At 44.1% G+C, this 14116-nt stretch overlaps 1 protein-coding gene across 4 annotated transcripts; it reads left to right on the forward strand.

Moving 5' to 3' along the window:
- The first annotated feature begins 314 nt into the window (after positions 1 to 314).
- On the forward strand, positions 315 to 12773 carry znf76 (zinc finger protein 76). Of its 4 annotated transcripts, none has more exons than XM_088921442.1 (14): positions 315 to 360; positions 818 to 897; positions 1498 to 1581; positions 3689 to 3766; positions 4306 to 4499; positions 4775 to 4861; positions 5216 to 5332; positions 6044 to 6245; positions 6706 to 6885; positions 7778 to 8008; positions 8398 to 8585; positions 9287 to 9448; positions 9771 to 9884; positions 10438 to 12773. In XM_088921442.1, the coding sequence occupies exons 2-14, from the start codon at positions 825 to 827 to the stop codon at positions 10540 to 10542; spliced, it is 1815 nt and encodes a 604-aa protein (XP_088777568.1). In that variant the 5' UTR covers positions 315 to 360; positions 818 to 824; the 3' UTR covers positions 10543 to 12773. The 4 variants fall into 4 exon arrangements, with proteins under 4 accessions (XP_088777568.1, XP_088777569.1, XP_088777571.1 ...); XM_088921443.1 differs by lacking the exon at positions 315 to 360 and adding an exon at positions 393 to 433; XM_088921445.1 differs by lacking the exons at positions 315 to 360; positions 7778 to 8008 and having other exon boundaries at positions 676 to 897.
- Positions 12774 to 14116: the final 1343 nt, after the last annotated feature.

Below are 14116 nucleotides of genomic sequence, written 5' to 3' on the forward strand. Positions count from 1 at the left end.
TGTATGTAAAGGCTTTTTCCAGGTCATTCTGGGTTTACCATCTGCAATGCTCCATTGTCGGGGTACAAAAAAGACACGAACTGCTCAATACCGGACTCGCTTGAAATTCGTCTCTATATATTTATATTCAGGGTAGTCCACCCGGAACAAGCATAAAGGAAAACACTAGGTTATGTTGAAGTACATTCATATATGTATATTCATGTTCCGGCGCTAGAGGCGCGCTATGGAACAGAACTGAGCGAGGCTCTCCCCAGGAACCTGAATAGCCCCATACGCTACCGTTTCTCCCTGAAACATTAGGCGGTACTTATGCAGGTTCCCGGGCCCTCGCTCCTGGTGCATGGCGGGCTGCTGGAGGTGAGTATCCCAGTTTGCGCTGCAGCTACTACGAGCGGAGGGAGAGATGGGATAGGAAAATGGGGGAGAGTTGGTAGGGTTTCTCAGAAAGGCAGCAGGGTGTTGGGGTTGTTCGGCCTTTAAGCAGATCCGAAAAACGGTTAACACCCGGGCTCTTAGAGCGGCATTACGGCATTACATCTAGGTACACTTTTCTTAATAAAGTGAGCAACGATTCCCCTAAAGGAGCTCAGAAGTTTAAAATAGCAGCCCTGTTGTTATTATGATACATTTTTTCCCCTGCCTGCTTTTTATTGAAGTTAAGCTCTTTAAAAGTCTGCCCTGCTGAGAGGGATGACAGCATTCGTTGACAAAAATATTTTAATTGAAATTTAGTGCCTTAGGGGGAGTATTTTTAGCTTTGCAAGATTTCTGGCGTGAAGCCTGAATGAAAAGCAATTCTGTTGCTGGTCCACAGGTGAAGGATGGAGAGTCTAGGACTGCAGGCTGTGACGCTCAGTGATGGCTCCACTGCTTACATTCACCAAGCCATCAAAGGTAAACCACTGGGGACTGGGAGGGATTCGCAAGACTCTCACAATAGAGATGATCAGCATTTATACATACATAGGAACATTATTACATAGGAACAGCTAAAGGTTTATTCTGTGCTAAAAGGAAGCACCTCGCTGAATGCTGAAAAAGGTTCCACAGCTGAATTGTTGTCTGTTTTTTCCTTTACATGTTCCTTTGCATCTTATGCAGCTACCTGTTTGAGAATATTATATTCCTGTTATTTCAAAGTGTGAGAATTGGTTTTTAAAGGAGGGTAAAAATGCAATTATGCTTTTTTTGTTTGCTGTGTCTGCCTGTGGCTTTTCTCTGTGTGTGCATGTAGTGTTTAACAAGTCAAACAGACTAGGTTTGCATAGAATCACTCTTGGGATTGAGTGGTAGCCTTGTGAAAGTGAAATGCCTCATTTTGTCTGTTTTTCCCAGAGGTTATTTTTGAATGCAGTTAATTAGCGAAATGTAGGGCCTATGAGATTGCCTGATAACATCCTTCAAATAGTAATATACATGCTGAAAAAGATGAAGTTGAGCTCAGGCTTCAGTGTCTCAAGAGTCTTCAGTTTTCCTTCTGTGTTTTTCCTCCAGACGGGAAGTTGATAGAAGGAGACACCATCCAGCTGGAAGATGGGACCACTGCGTACATCCAGCAGGTCACCGTGCAGCAGAAAGGTGAGACTGCACAGAGCCACCTGTGCATGAGTCTGTATTCCTGCTCCTGCAGAGCGACAAATGCACAGTATTTCTCTGCAGGATTTATTAACACAAGAAAAGTTACAAACAAGTTGAGTTGATTCAGCCCATCTAGACTGTTTGACAGCAGCTCCATTGATCTGAGGATCTCAAATATCTGTAACTTGAAAGAAACCAGAGTATTGGCTTCAACCACGTGGCTGGGCAGTTTGTTCCACACTCTCACAACCCTTTGGGTAAAAACTCCCTCCCATACCAGCTTTTAGAGGCATTTCCCTATTGCAGTGTTTCAGTGTTAAATCTGAAGAACTACACTAGGTCGTCATTATCATTTGAGGATGTTGAATATTTGTATCAGGTGCCCTCTTGGTCAGAGAAAATTAAGATTTTAAAGGTTCAGTTAAGTCGGCTCAGTTAAGTCAAGCTAACATCAGAACACACTCCACTGGAGCGTGATTTTCAGAAAGCGGTAAAAGATTCAGTAATGAGTAACACTATTTTTTTTAAAGAAGAATGAAGATGACCTACAATTAATTTATATCTTACCTTCAAAATAAACTGTGATTATACCCTTTTGTTTTGAAATCTATTATATGATGTCCTTATTTTACTTTTTTTGCTTTAACTATGATGTTGGTCCACCATAACCCTTAGTAAAAGCACCTACCAGCTTTGAAAAATAAGGTGTTTTCAATCTGAGATTTCTAGAATGTGTTTTGCTTTAATGCCAAAACGATCTTTTCATGTAAGACACCCCCCTCTGTTGAAGAGGAATATACAAGCTCGCTTGTGTTGAAAAATGAAGAAATGTGCAGTTGTTACTCAAAGCGTTGCTCTCAGATTCTCTCACAATGTGTTCAGTTAGCTTCACACTTGGTGAGTGTCTGTGTTGCCTTGGTGTAGCGTGATGTTCTGCAAGGCGCATGCACAGTGGGCTGAGCCATGCCTCTCAGTAGATGTCTGTGGTCAGGAAGTCCTGCGGCTTTTTGCAGATTTCGATCAGCCAGGCTGCTTGGTGAACCTAAAATTGGTTGCATGTTGCACAACCTCGGGGAGGTCTGTACAGTGGACCTGCGCTTAGCTCTACATGTCATAACTACCTGCTGTTTAACTCCAGCTCACCCATGTCAGAATAACCCGTGCCTTAATCTTCAAGTTATTTCTTCACCGTAGCAGAAGACCCCAACTGTTTGATAAAGATGAAAATGAGCTCTGTGTCTCATTTGAGCCCTGTTTGTGTTTCACTTGCACATTTTGTATGAGCCAGGCTCATACTGGCACAGGCAGCAGTGTAAGAGAATGTTTTATTTCTGAAGTTTGGTTTCTGTATGGTATTTACTGTGGCTGCCTCTGCGCTCTCGGGTCTGTGGTTCAGTTGAGGACTAAACATTGCAAAGATGCTGTGTAGGTTAAATGGTGTAATTGTCCGTGTAATTGTCTTTGTGTGTACCCTGCGATGTACTGTAGGTATGTTTCTGGGACAGGTTACAGGCAACTGTGGCCGTCATAAGATTAAGTGTTAATTTGTGTTAACAGATGGATGAATGTTTATGTAGTTTAAAAGGCTCATTTGGAGGAAAGGGGTTTGTTCATGAAATGGTATTGTATGTTTCCATTGTACAAGTCTCTTAGACTAGAAAAAGAGAGTGTTCTCTATAATGCCAAGCATGTTATTACAATGTACAGTATAGTCTCAGACTGATCAGAGCTGCTCTGCTGATTTCAGATGCTGCCATTCCAAAAGGCCTTTTTATTTATTCCTTTTTATTTTACATATACCTGCCTGAAATCACCAGTTGTTTTTTTCTTCTTGGTTGATGGCTGTGATTCTGCAACTGTAGCTTCATCAGGGAGGATCATGATTAAGTGTGGGCAGACTCCTCTTACCTGCCTGGCTTTGTGTCGTTCATCTTTTAACACGTCACAGAAGGAGGTTTAGTGCCCATTGGAGGAGAGATTTATCCCACAGTGGAGGCTGTGACGCTAAGAGCAGAGCCCTTCGCCAAAACCTTCTACTCCAGTTTTTTCCTGCCTGTCATACGACTCCCTGAGTAATGTGTCTTGGTGGGTTTCTGTCCCCTTTCAGAGACCATGTCTTTTGAAGATGGCCAGGTGATCCAGCTGGAAGATGGAAACACAGCCTACATTCACCACACCCCCAAAGGTAGGTCTGAGGTTTAAATTTAACTCTCTGTAAGTCTGTGGAGCCATCTGTCAGCACCATGTAATTTGGTGTTATTTTGGTTGAAGCTTTTAATAGAGCACATCTGAGGTTACTATCAGCTGTTCGTTTCATACAGATTTTAGGACCAGCTGAATCTGCTGGAGCAATCTGGGTACAGTACTTTTCTCAAGCATACAGCAAGAAATAATATCTGTTATTTTTAAGACCAAAGATGGAGTGCCAAAAAGATCCAGTGATTAAGAACCAAGTTGGATTAAAAACCAGAAGATGCAGCATCTCTGAAGTTTAGAACTGCTGTAGAACATTGAAGGTATTTTGTGAATGAAGAGGACCTGCATGAATCAAAACTGTGCATAATAAAACAGTTTGCTTTTTAATTTCCAAACAGTTAGATGCACTGTTTAGCATAGGTTGCATAAATTATGTTCCTGGTGACGCACATAAAACTCAAGGGGTTACACCAGTTCCCCATATTAATGAAGGGAAGTGTGACACCTGCTGTCTTCCCTCCTCCCTAGATGGCTACGACCCCAGCGCAGTGGAGGCTGTGCAGCTGGAGGATGGCAGCACGGCCTACATCCACCACCCTGTGGCCATCCAGGCAGGCAGCACCATTCTGGCTGTGCAGGCAGAGGGCGATCTGGAGGAGATGACAGCTGAGGAAGCAGCAGTAGACCCTTCCATCGCTTCTCTGGAGCAGTATGCTGCCAAGGTCAGAGGGCAAAGGGAGCCAAGCTGGGCTGCTCTACTCTCTTGAATGGTTTGGCGCCCCTGCACAATTGTTTTTTCCTGCACCTTTGCAACCCAGTCGCCATGTAATGTTACTTTTCAGTGCCTGCTCTTTCAGGTCTTGAGAATACACGGAGGTACTGTGCAGAGACGTTTACTTGATAGGATGTGAGATTAATAACTACAGTAATCCAGTCCTCGATTACAGAGGTGGGATTGAAGATTAACGCTCCCCTGTTTTTTTTCTTTCCTGTGCAGATGTGCGAGTCAGATGTGGACGAGACCATGAGCAGCACCAATGGGCTGCAGGAGATGGACTCCGTTGAGGAGCATGCCACAGTCCAGGTACAGTAGAGAGGGCTGGGAGTGCACTGGGCCTCTCTGTTGCTTGCTGTCCCAATCCCTGGTCTGTCCACCCTGTCGCTCTGACTGAGTTCTGTTCACACCCACCCTAGAGCTGCTCTCTGACCATGACCTCCGTCCTTAAATGTGCATTTTGCATTTTAAAGGGACAATATTCGTATTCTACAAACAGTATTAAAATCAGTTAGTCGGCTCAAGGTAATAAAAAAACCAGCATCGCACTTCAACGACTGTCCTGCCCTGGCCAGCGTGACGGATTAGGCTCTTGTCTCCCTGGCCACTGGGAGTGCAGACCGCAGTGTCCGGCCGTGACAGGAGCTCCGTTGTTGCCTCCAGGTGCTGTTGGAGGGGGAGCCGCGGAGCTTGGGGAAGGCTCAGCAGAGTGGGGAGAAGTGTTTCCGCTGTGACTACGAGGGCTGTGGGCGGCTGTATACTACTGCACACCACCTGAAGGTCCTGCGCGTTTTACAGTTTCCCTGTGTCTAAAGTAGCCGTAAAGGTTGTCCAGAACTGGCGCGTTCTTTACAATGTTTACTGTGAAGTAATGTGATTGTTTGATTTGTGACATACTGTAATATCTTAAAAAAACATCTATATGATGACACACAGTGAACATGTGAGTCTGTGTTTTACATTATTAGCTCATTGGGCACATAATGTTTTTTTTTGTTTTAAGTACTGAACAGGTTGTTTTGTTGATTGAATAGTATTGTTCTTTGGCATCTACTCAGCTCATCTGATTTCATTAAACGCCAGGTGATCAGTTTAATATCTGAGTTAAAATTGCCAAAATGAGCAGTTGGACTCTGCATAAGATAGATAGATAAATGGAGGATGATGATGATGATGGAGAATAATAAAATCATAAAATAACTTTAATAACAAGAACAGCAAAACCTGTAACCATGCCTCACTTAAGTGATGAACATTACCTAGCTGCTACTGGCTGAAGTAAGGCCTGATTATCTTTGAGAGAAGTTTAAAATTGGTTGTCTGTCTAAAAAATATGTAACCTAGAAACTAGAATACTAGGTTTCGATTTGGTAAATACTTTTACTTTTTTACCAAACGTTTACGTTTTGCAAATGTTTAATTGGATTTCACAGTGCCTCTGCTGCTGCTGCTAATGACGATGATTATTCCGATTATTATTGTTATTATTAGGTTCATGAAAGAGCTCACACTGGAGATCGGCCCTACCGATGTGATGTCCAGTCATGTGGAAAGGCCTTTGCCACAGGCTACGGGCTGAAGAGCCATGTCCGGACGCATACAGGAGAGAAGCCCTATAAGTGTCCTGAGGACATGTGTTCCAAGGCTTTCAAGACATCCGGGGACCTCCAGAAACACATTCGCACACACACAGGTACTGCAGTCCTCTGCAGGGGAACCCTGCAGGAACTTTCCCAGGGACAGATCTTACCTGCACTGCTCTTCAGCCAGTTTGGCGAGCCCACTGGCTTCCCTCAGCTACAGAAGGCACAGTGCAACATTGTTTTTAGGAGGATGGTGTTGGTCATCATTTTCAAATAAGTGGAAAGCTGAATCCATGTAAACTGTATGCTGTTTCAATCAGTTGTTTTCTTCCATCTGGGAAGAAATTGTTTGTCCAAGACTTCGTTTTTAAGAGGAAAAGATCCCCACACACATTTTTTCCGCATACCTGGAAGAAAAAACCAGACACGGGGGCCTGGGGGCTGGACTCGCGTTGATGTAGGTGTGTCGGCTCTGCAGGTATAGTGAAGAAGGGCACAGCCGTCCTCTGTGAAGGGAGGGCAGGGCCCTGCGCCATTGTAACGGCTTGTATGTTCTTTCGCTCTTCCCAGGCGAGCGGCCATTCAAGTGCCCGTTCGAGGGCTGTGGGCGCTCCTTCACCACGTCCAACATCCGCAAGGTGCACATCCGCACCCACACCGGGGAGCGCCCCTACATGTGCTCCGAGCCGGGCTGCGGGAGAGGGTTCGCCAGCGCCACGAACTACAAGAACCACATGAGGATCCACACAGGTGCGTGCAGGGTCACGGGTCTAATACAGAGCCCTGTGTGTGCTGAAGGGACTATATACAGTGGGAGGTACCCTGATTTGCAGCACATTTATCAACACGAAGCGGTGTACTGGCACCGTTGTGGCATAACCGTGCTGCAACTGCGTTGGCATAATTGTAGAAAGTCACGCTGGTTGTCCCCCGGCCATGCTGTCCGGGCCTCCATCCTGAGATCGGCAGGGTGGCAGCTGTCGGTGTCCATGAGACTGTCCCTCTACGGTTAAAAACTGTCGCTCAACAGAATGGTCTTAGGGAGGATTATAAAACTAAAGTGCAGAAAATGGACAGTGGGCGGCATTTCGAAAGCACTTCTGTTAGCTAAAATAAATAGCTGCGTCAGCATGCGTAGGCTGCCAAGGAACAAGTAAAGGTTTATTCCATGCTGAAAAGAGAAGAAAAAGAAACACAACGTTTCGGCTGTGGAGCCTTCTTCAGGTGTGAAGAAGAACACCAAGAAGGCTCCACAGCTGAAACGTTATGTTTCTGTTCTTCTGTTAGTTATATGAGAATATCAGCAAAAATCTCATTTTTTAAGAAGCAGCAGTAGAAAGAAGTACTTTTCAGCGTTCTAAAGAAAATAAGAAGAGAATTGACAGAGGGTACTCATTTTGTGTACCTGGCTTCCTGTTCTATTTCTGATTTTCTTCTGTAGGTTTCTTGTGTTAGATCCTTAGCTACATAAATAACCATGGTAAACCTTTCTCAGTGCTTTGAATGCACTGCAGTAACTCCGTAACACTACAGGCAGCACGAGTGCTGGAGGCTGAACAGATGCTACACCCCAGTGACACAACCTAAGAAACAAAACCCACCTGCAGCTCTAAAGATGTCTGTCCCTTGTCTGTGCTTCCAGGCGAGAAGCCCTATGTGTGCACAGTACCAGGCTGTGGGAAGCGGTTCACAGAGTACTCCAGCCTGTACAAGCACCATGTGGTCCACACGCACTGCAAGCCCTACTCTTGCAACCACTGTGGCAAGACCTACCGGCAGACCTCCACACTGGCCATGCACAAGCGAACCACGCATGGAGACTTCGATGCCACGGAGGAGAGCGAGCAGGCCCTCTTTGAGCAGCATAGCACAGGTGGAGTAGTACTGTCACCTGGGGCACAGACAGAGTTGAGCTTTCACAAGCTTGTTTTAATGCGCATGCATGGTATAGAAAAATATATGATTAAGTGTATAGCAATTGGTCAGTTAGGTAACTGTAATAGTAACATCTATTCAGTCTACAATATGCTCCAATTTTCAACAGAAAGTGATAAGCAAGAACAGGTTTTTACATTGCATACTACCATTGCCATTTCAAAGTGAACTTTTTGCATGTCACATGGGATGGACAACACGATGCTGCAGTGGTTAACATTGCTGCCTCACAGCTCTGGGACTCTGGGTTCAGTTCTGGTGGAGCTGGTTAAGTGTGTCTTTCCAGCTCATTCTGATCCTGTTTGTCTGTTTTTCTGGGCTCCACAGACGCAGAGGGAGAAGTCTTGGAGCCTCCAAGCAAACAGCCAAGAGTTGCCTTTCTGGAGGGGGAGGAAGGGGACGAAGAGGGAGAGGCAGAGGATGGTGGCAGAACTGTCTCTTCTCAGGTTACCATGGTTGCACATGATGTCATTGGGTCTCAGGTTGCTCTCATCACTCCAGACGGGACTCAACAGGTAGGAGTGTTGGGAAGACAGATGGAGGATTTGGAGTTCTTTTAGTACCAATGATCCAAATTGGGCGATAGAAGCCTTTGGTTAACAAGTTGCATCATTGTGCAAATACACTGCAGTCCTCAAGTTTTTATTAATGTTTTTTAAACTTACAATTCAAAAGGTTTTCCAAAAAACAATGTTTAAACACGCTGAAGTTATACATCCTAGTTCTTGTGTAATTCCAAAGTGAAGTTTCTCTCTAGAAGATGGAAATATCAAGAAGGTCTTAAAGTATCAGGAAACTGATAAATATCATAGAGTTTTTTAGAATTAAAACACTAAGGCTCAGTGGTCTTGGGTCCTGCGTTCGATTCGAGCCTGGGGCAGCTGACATATTGTCCCCTGTCCCCATTTTCCTCCACGTGATGTGCTTTTCACCCCTCTTCCAAAGACAAACCGGCTAGGTTAATTGGTTTCTCTAAATTGTCATGTGTATGGCCCTGTGATGGACTGAGGTCCTGTTAAGGGAGTAGTCCCACCTGGTCTGTGTCCAGAATAGGCTCTAATTTGTGCGACCATTACCAGGCGTAAGGTGCTTTCAAATAATTAAAAATGATTCTGTGCTCTCTTTACCATGTCTGCCTGTTATCTGTGTTGCTAATGCCTGTTGTCCCCAGTGGGAAACGTGTAGGCCTTGACCTCTGCTTTGACTTGATATACAGGTAAGCCTCTCCCATGAAGAGCTGCAGGCCCTGGGCACAGCCATCACCATGGTAACACAGGACGGCACCACCATCACAGTCCCAACGCATGATGGTGACATCACAGGTTCAGGGCCTCACACTGTAACCATGGTTGCGGCAGATGGCACAGAAACACAGCCGGTATGTGAATTCTATTGTCCAGACAACAACAATTCTATTGTCCAAGACAACAAATCATAACAGAGTAAAAGAAGGAACTGGCTTTGTCACAGTTTTGCTCTTTTTCTTTTTAACTGTAGAAATCTTAGTTAAGATGTTTGTTGTCAAGTAGGTATTTTCCTGAATATCTAATGACACAGTAAGATCACTGCATCCTAAGATGGTTAAAGGTTTATAATAATTCTATATTGATTGTTCTACAAGGTGATTTGAGTTATTTGAAATCCAGAAGATGTCACTTTATTTACATTTAAACTTTTTCCCCCTCACCTCACTCTTTCAGGTTGCAATAGTAACATCAGATGGCATGATAACTGGAACCTCTGAGCTGTCGGCCCCTCATTACCAGCAGGTGGCGCTGTTGGCCACAGCAAATGGCACACAGATTGCCGTGCAGGTCAGTCAAATTCAGCAAGGCAGTGTCAAACCCTGCTTACACAATTTAGGAAATTCACAAAGCGCATCCCTCACTCTTTTCGTTATGTGAATCGAAGTTAATGTTGATTATTTATTTGTCTCCATGCAAAATGTCCTCTTTATTTTACTATTGATTCCAAAATTGTATATAGAAATCTACAAACTTATTGTATCTGTGTTGAACCCTCCCAAATGGAAAAGGCCAGTGGCCTTTTCCTGCAGTGGCATGGTGTTCGAGCTGAGGGATAATCTTCACAGACTCCAACTCCCCCAGCCCTGGCAGTGATCAGCCACTCGTGCCACTCTGCTTGGGGAGTCCTGGTCACAGTCCAGTTAATGACACAGGTCAGAGCTAAACTGGTGATGTCAGGGCAACCTGTGGTCTTGGCGTGCACCTCCAGTATAAAGGTGGAGCCATTCTGGAGCTAAGCTTTTTTACCTTTTGTTTCGTGAGCATTGGGAAAAACACAAAACTCTCTTTAAGCCTTTGACTTTCCAATGAATCCGTGACATTGTCTTGTGTGTCTGCCCAGCTGGAGGAGCAGCAGACCCTGGAGGAAGCCATCAGCTTGGCTACAGCTGCGATTCAGCAGGGGAGCGTGGTTCAGGACGAGGTGACAGCTCAGGGGGGCTGCTGAGGAGCAGAGACGGCGCACCGCACAGTTGCCCCGCAGCGGGGAGCAGCTCAGAGACTGAAAAGGCCAGCCCCAGCCCGACCAAAGTGCAGAGACGGGAACAGGAGCCAACTCCCCATTGTCTCTTGCCAGCTTTAACACACAACTTCGTCTTGGCAGGAATTCATGGCTCAAATGTGGAGGTTTGAGAGGGTGGCGGAAGGGTCATGTGCTGTTCATCCGGAAACGAAACAGCCCTTGACAATCTCCAGTTGAGCAATACAGAAAGCAGGAGAAAACTGTGGACATTTTTCCCTGTATTAAAAGTAAATAATAAAAACTCAGAACTGTAAGTGTCAGAAAAGGTCTGGTATAATAGTTTTATGTCTGACTTCAAACTTCACCTTATCAAACAAGAGAATTGACTGTCTTACTTTTTGAAGTCTACTAACCTAATAAATTTTAGAAGACTTGGTTTAAGCATTAAACTTGTTTTTACATGTTTTATAGACTTACCAGGTTAATGGCAGGGTTACTTTTAGGCATAGGCAATAGGGGAGGCTTGGAGAAGCAGGTGAGAAGTTAAGAGAAGCTAATTGCTTCATTGCAATTATAAAGTGACCAGAAGTAGTCAAGACCTCAGTTTCACAGCTCATCAGTAGGTTGGCACCCCTATGCCCCGGTGTCCCTGGTCTCTACACTTGGACGTTTTCATACAAAGAGAAGAGTGCTACCTACTGGTCCACAAACTGTGATGAACATAACCTTTCACCTGGCTGCTTCTCATCGTTGTGTGTGCATCGGGATGATATAATTTAGAATAGAATGTTGTTACCGTTAATATCTCTATCTTGGGCTGCTGGATCTGAGATTAATGTTTAGGTGTGGAATGTGGGAAATTAATACAGTTGAGACATTCCCCTTCAAGTGTTGTAACGTCACTAGGGTGACTCATCTCCAACAAACATGAAAGAGCTGAGCCTATGCCAGCAGCTTCTTGTGGAGATCTTGTGCCTCGACAAGGATTTCCATTTCTTTTGTCTTCCTTGTCCCTTTGAAGTTGGGTTAGAAGCAAGACTGCAGTTTTCTGCTTAGGCTGGAATGACAAGAATGTTTTAGTTTCCATTTAATGTGTCATTTCACATTTTCCTATTCTTTTACTCCAATGTTCAGATCGTCATTTAACTTTGGCCAAATGCAATCAATATTGGTTGAGGTGTGGCATTAAGCTGTTCCTGGAAATGTGTGTCACAGAGTGATCTGATGGTTTCACTGCATTCACTGTACCTTTATCTGCGCTGGCAGAGTAAAAATGTTACTTGAGAGGAAGAGTGTGACTTACTATAATACTGCATGTATTATGATCTGGGTTTCAGAGAGGAGCCAAGAGTTTTGCTAGGCATGATCTTTCAAACTTTATTAAATTTGGCAACTTGATCTTCACAGTGTACAGGCTTCAGTATTTGTCAATCTACCTTCAGATTCTCAAAATACTAAATACTAAATAAAATATTTTGGATGCATCGTTTTCAAATTCTGTCTCAAGTAGAATCTGAGAGCACGGAGGGTGTATAGTTTTCCTTTAAGTAATCTTTTCCTTTTTACAATGTCAGTGTTTTACAGATAGTGATAATTCCTTGCATTTCTGTGATGCTTTTGAGATCTTGGCAGTCCTTAAATAATTGAATAATTGGCGTATGTAATGAAAGCTCAGTCACTGCCTTGCTATGGTATAACAAAGGGTCTTTACACCATTATTTCCTGGCGTTTTTTCACACTAAAACCCCTCCACTGTCCCTAGAATGACCACCAATGCATTTTTATTATATAAAAACATTAAAGCATGCTCCTCTCTTATCACAGTTGTATTATACAGGTTTGTCTACACCTTCTGGGTAGAGAATAAGAGCTCAGGTGAAGGACAGAGCTGCTTTGTTTTACCATTGTGTATCTTTTATTTTGTTCCAGGCCTGTTCTGGCACTACAGTGTTGCCTTGCAAGGCGTTTTGTATTTTGCTCCAGTGCAAAGTTCAGACAACTGGAATATAACTTCTTAGGTGAAATCGTAAGTAAATGCAATACAGATCTTCCCAGCTGCAATGAACCTAAAACTGTAATGTTCTTGTCACTTTTGCGGTGGAGCAAAAGCTTAGTTTATGAGGCCCTTTGTGAGATTGGGCCCTTCTTGTGTGTGATGACATCAGTTTCTCTTTTTCATTGTTATTTTCCATCAATAAAAGGAATTTGGTTAATAATTTTTGGAGTGTGTCCTGTGTGTTAACCCCTGGAATGTTATTATCAGGAGTGCCAGGCTGTTCACTGTTTTGAAGTGATTTTGTATAAGTGAAAGGGTGGAATGGCAGCTGTTTATTGCTGATGTCTCACAGCTCTTGAGTCCTGGGTTTGATTCAATACTTGGGCACCTTCTGATTGGAGTTTGCATGTTTTCCCAGTGTTTGTAGAGGATTTAGTGTAGTAGTGCTTCAGGCACATGCTGGTTAGGTTAAATGTGGGAATGTGTGTGCCCTGCGATGGACAGATGTCCAAATGTTTTACCATACAGTCTAGATGGGATGAATGTCCTGTCCAGGAGATCCAACCTGCCTTGCAGCCTGAATTAGGTTGTAGGCTGCGTCTGAAAATGTTTCTTTTTTTCTGGGTGGGGTTTGGGAGAGATGCTCTGAGACTTTGGCATCCAAAGACATGCAGGTTATGCATAGTGGCTTACCTCAAGGGGTAGTAGAGGCATTTTCTCAAGTGATTCACCCTGTGTCGGATCAGTAGTTCTGCTACAAACAGTGTTCTTGTGCGCACAGCACTGCCAGGAATGGAAATAGGAAAATAACAGCTTAGCTATGTTGTTTTTGGGTATTTTTTGAGTTTCTGTATCCTTGGTGGGGGAAAGTTGGTGGGTATGTTATTCCATCTTCCTAGCCTCTCTATATCCCTGTTTTTTTACTCTTAATGTTCCTCCCATCCTCAAATCCCACCATTTAACCCCGGGGAAGGGCGATACTGGTCCCATAGTCCTGGCATGTCAGCAGTTTTAATTCCAGCACAGCTCTGAATATCTAAAACAGGCTTGGGACCAATGTAACAACTCCATCCATCTCTCAAAATGCTGTTGCTTTGGACAGATGGAGAAAACCTGCATGCATATCCTACTTCCAGGTTTAGGATTTTACCCACTGCTGATTAATTCTCTTATATGGGCCAAACACAGGCAAAAGCCACCAGAAACAGTCATCCCAGGAACACGTCATTGCTCTTATTTAGAGTCACTGTCTGCTCCTCAGGCTGGGACAGGAAATCACATACAGGGCTGCAGCTCTATTGTGTTCCCCACCCCCCCCGCCCTAGTAGAATTGATAGCTGTTCTGCTTCTGGCAGGTGTAGGATTAGATGTTTATTCCTGTAGTGTGTATTGCAGTGAGAAAGGAACAGAACTTCCACAAACCAATCGTATGGCAGATCTGCTTTGAACGTGCAGGGGACCTTATTCAGGATACTGTATGGCAAAGGTAAAGTCAACCCAATTGGTTAGCTGTGAAAACTGGGCCATGAGACACAAGCTAATGAGAAGTGCATATTTTTGACT

The sequence above is a fragment of the Atractosteus spatula genome, chromosome 7, assembly GCF_055471065.1.
Source record: "Atractosteus spatula isolate fAtrSpa1 chromosome 7, fAtrSpa1.hap1, whole genome shotgun sequence".
NCBI lineage: Eukaryota > Metazoa > Chordata > Actinopteri > Semionotiformes > Lepisosteidae > Atractosteus > Atractosteus spatula.

Excerpts from the sequence above, each read along its gene's own strand:
- znf76 (XM_088921442.1), top strand. The coding sequence starts at position 825 with ATGGAGAGTCTAGGACTGCAGGCTGTGACGCTCAGTGATGGCTCCACT. Across the intron at positions 1,582-3,688 it reads GGTCACCGTGCAGCAGAAAG|AGACCATGTCTTTTGAAGAT; the intron begins GTGAGACTGCAC and ends GTCCCCTTTCAG. Across the intron at positions 8,586-9,286 it reads CTCCAGACGGGACTCAACAG|GTAAGCCTCTCCCATGAAGA; the intron begins GTAGGAGTGTTG and ends CTTGATATACAG.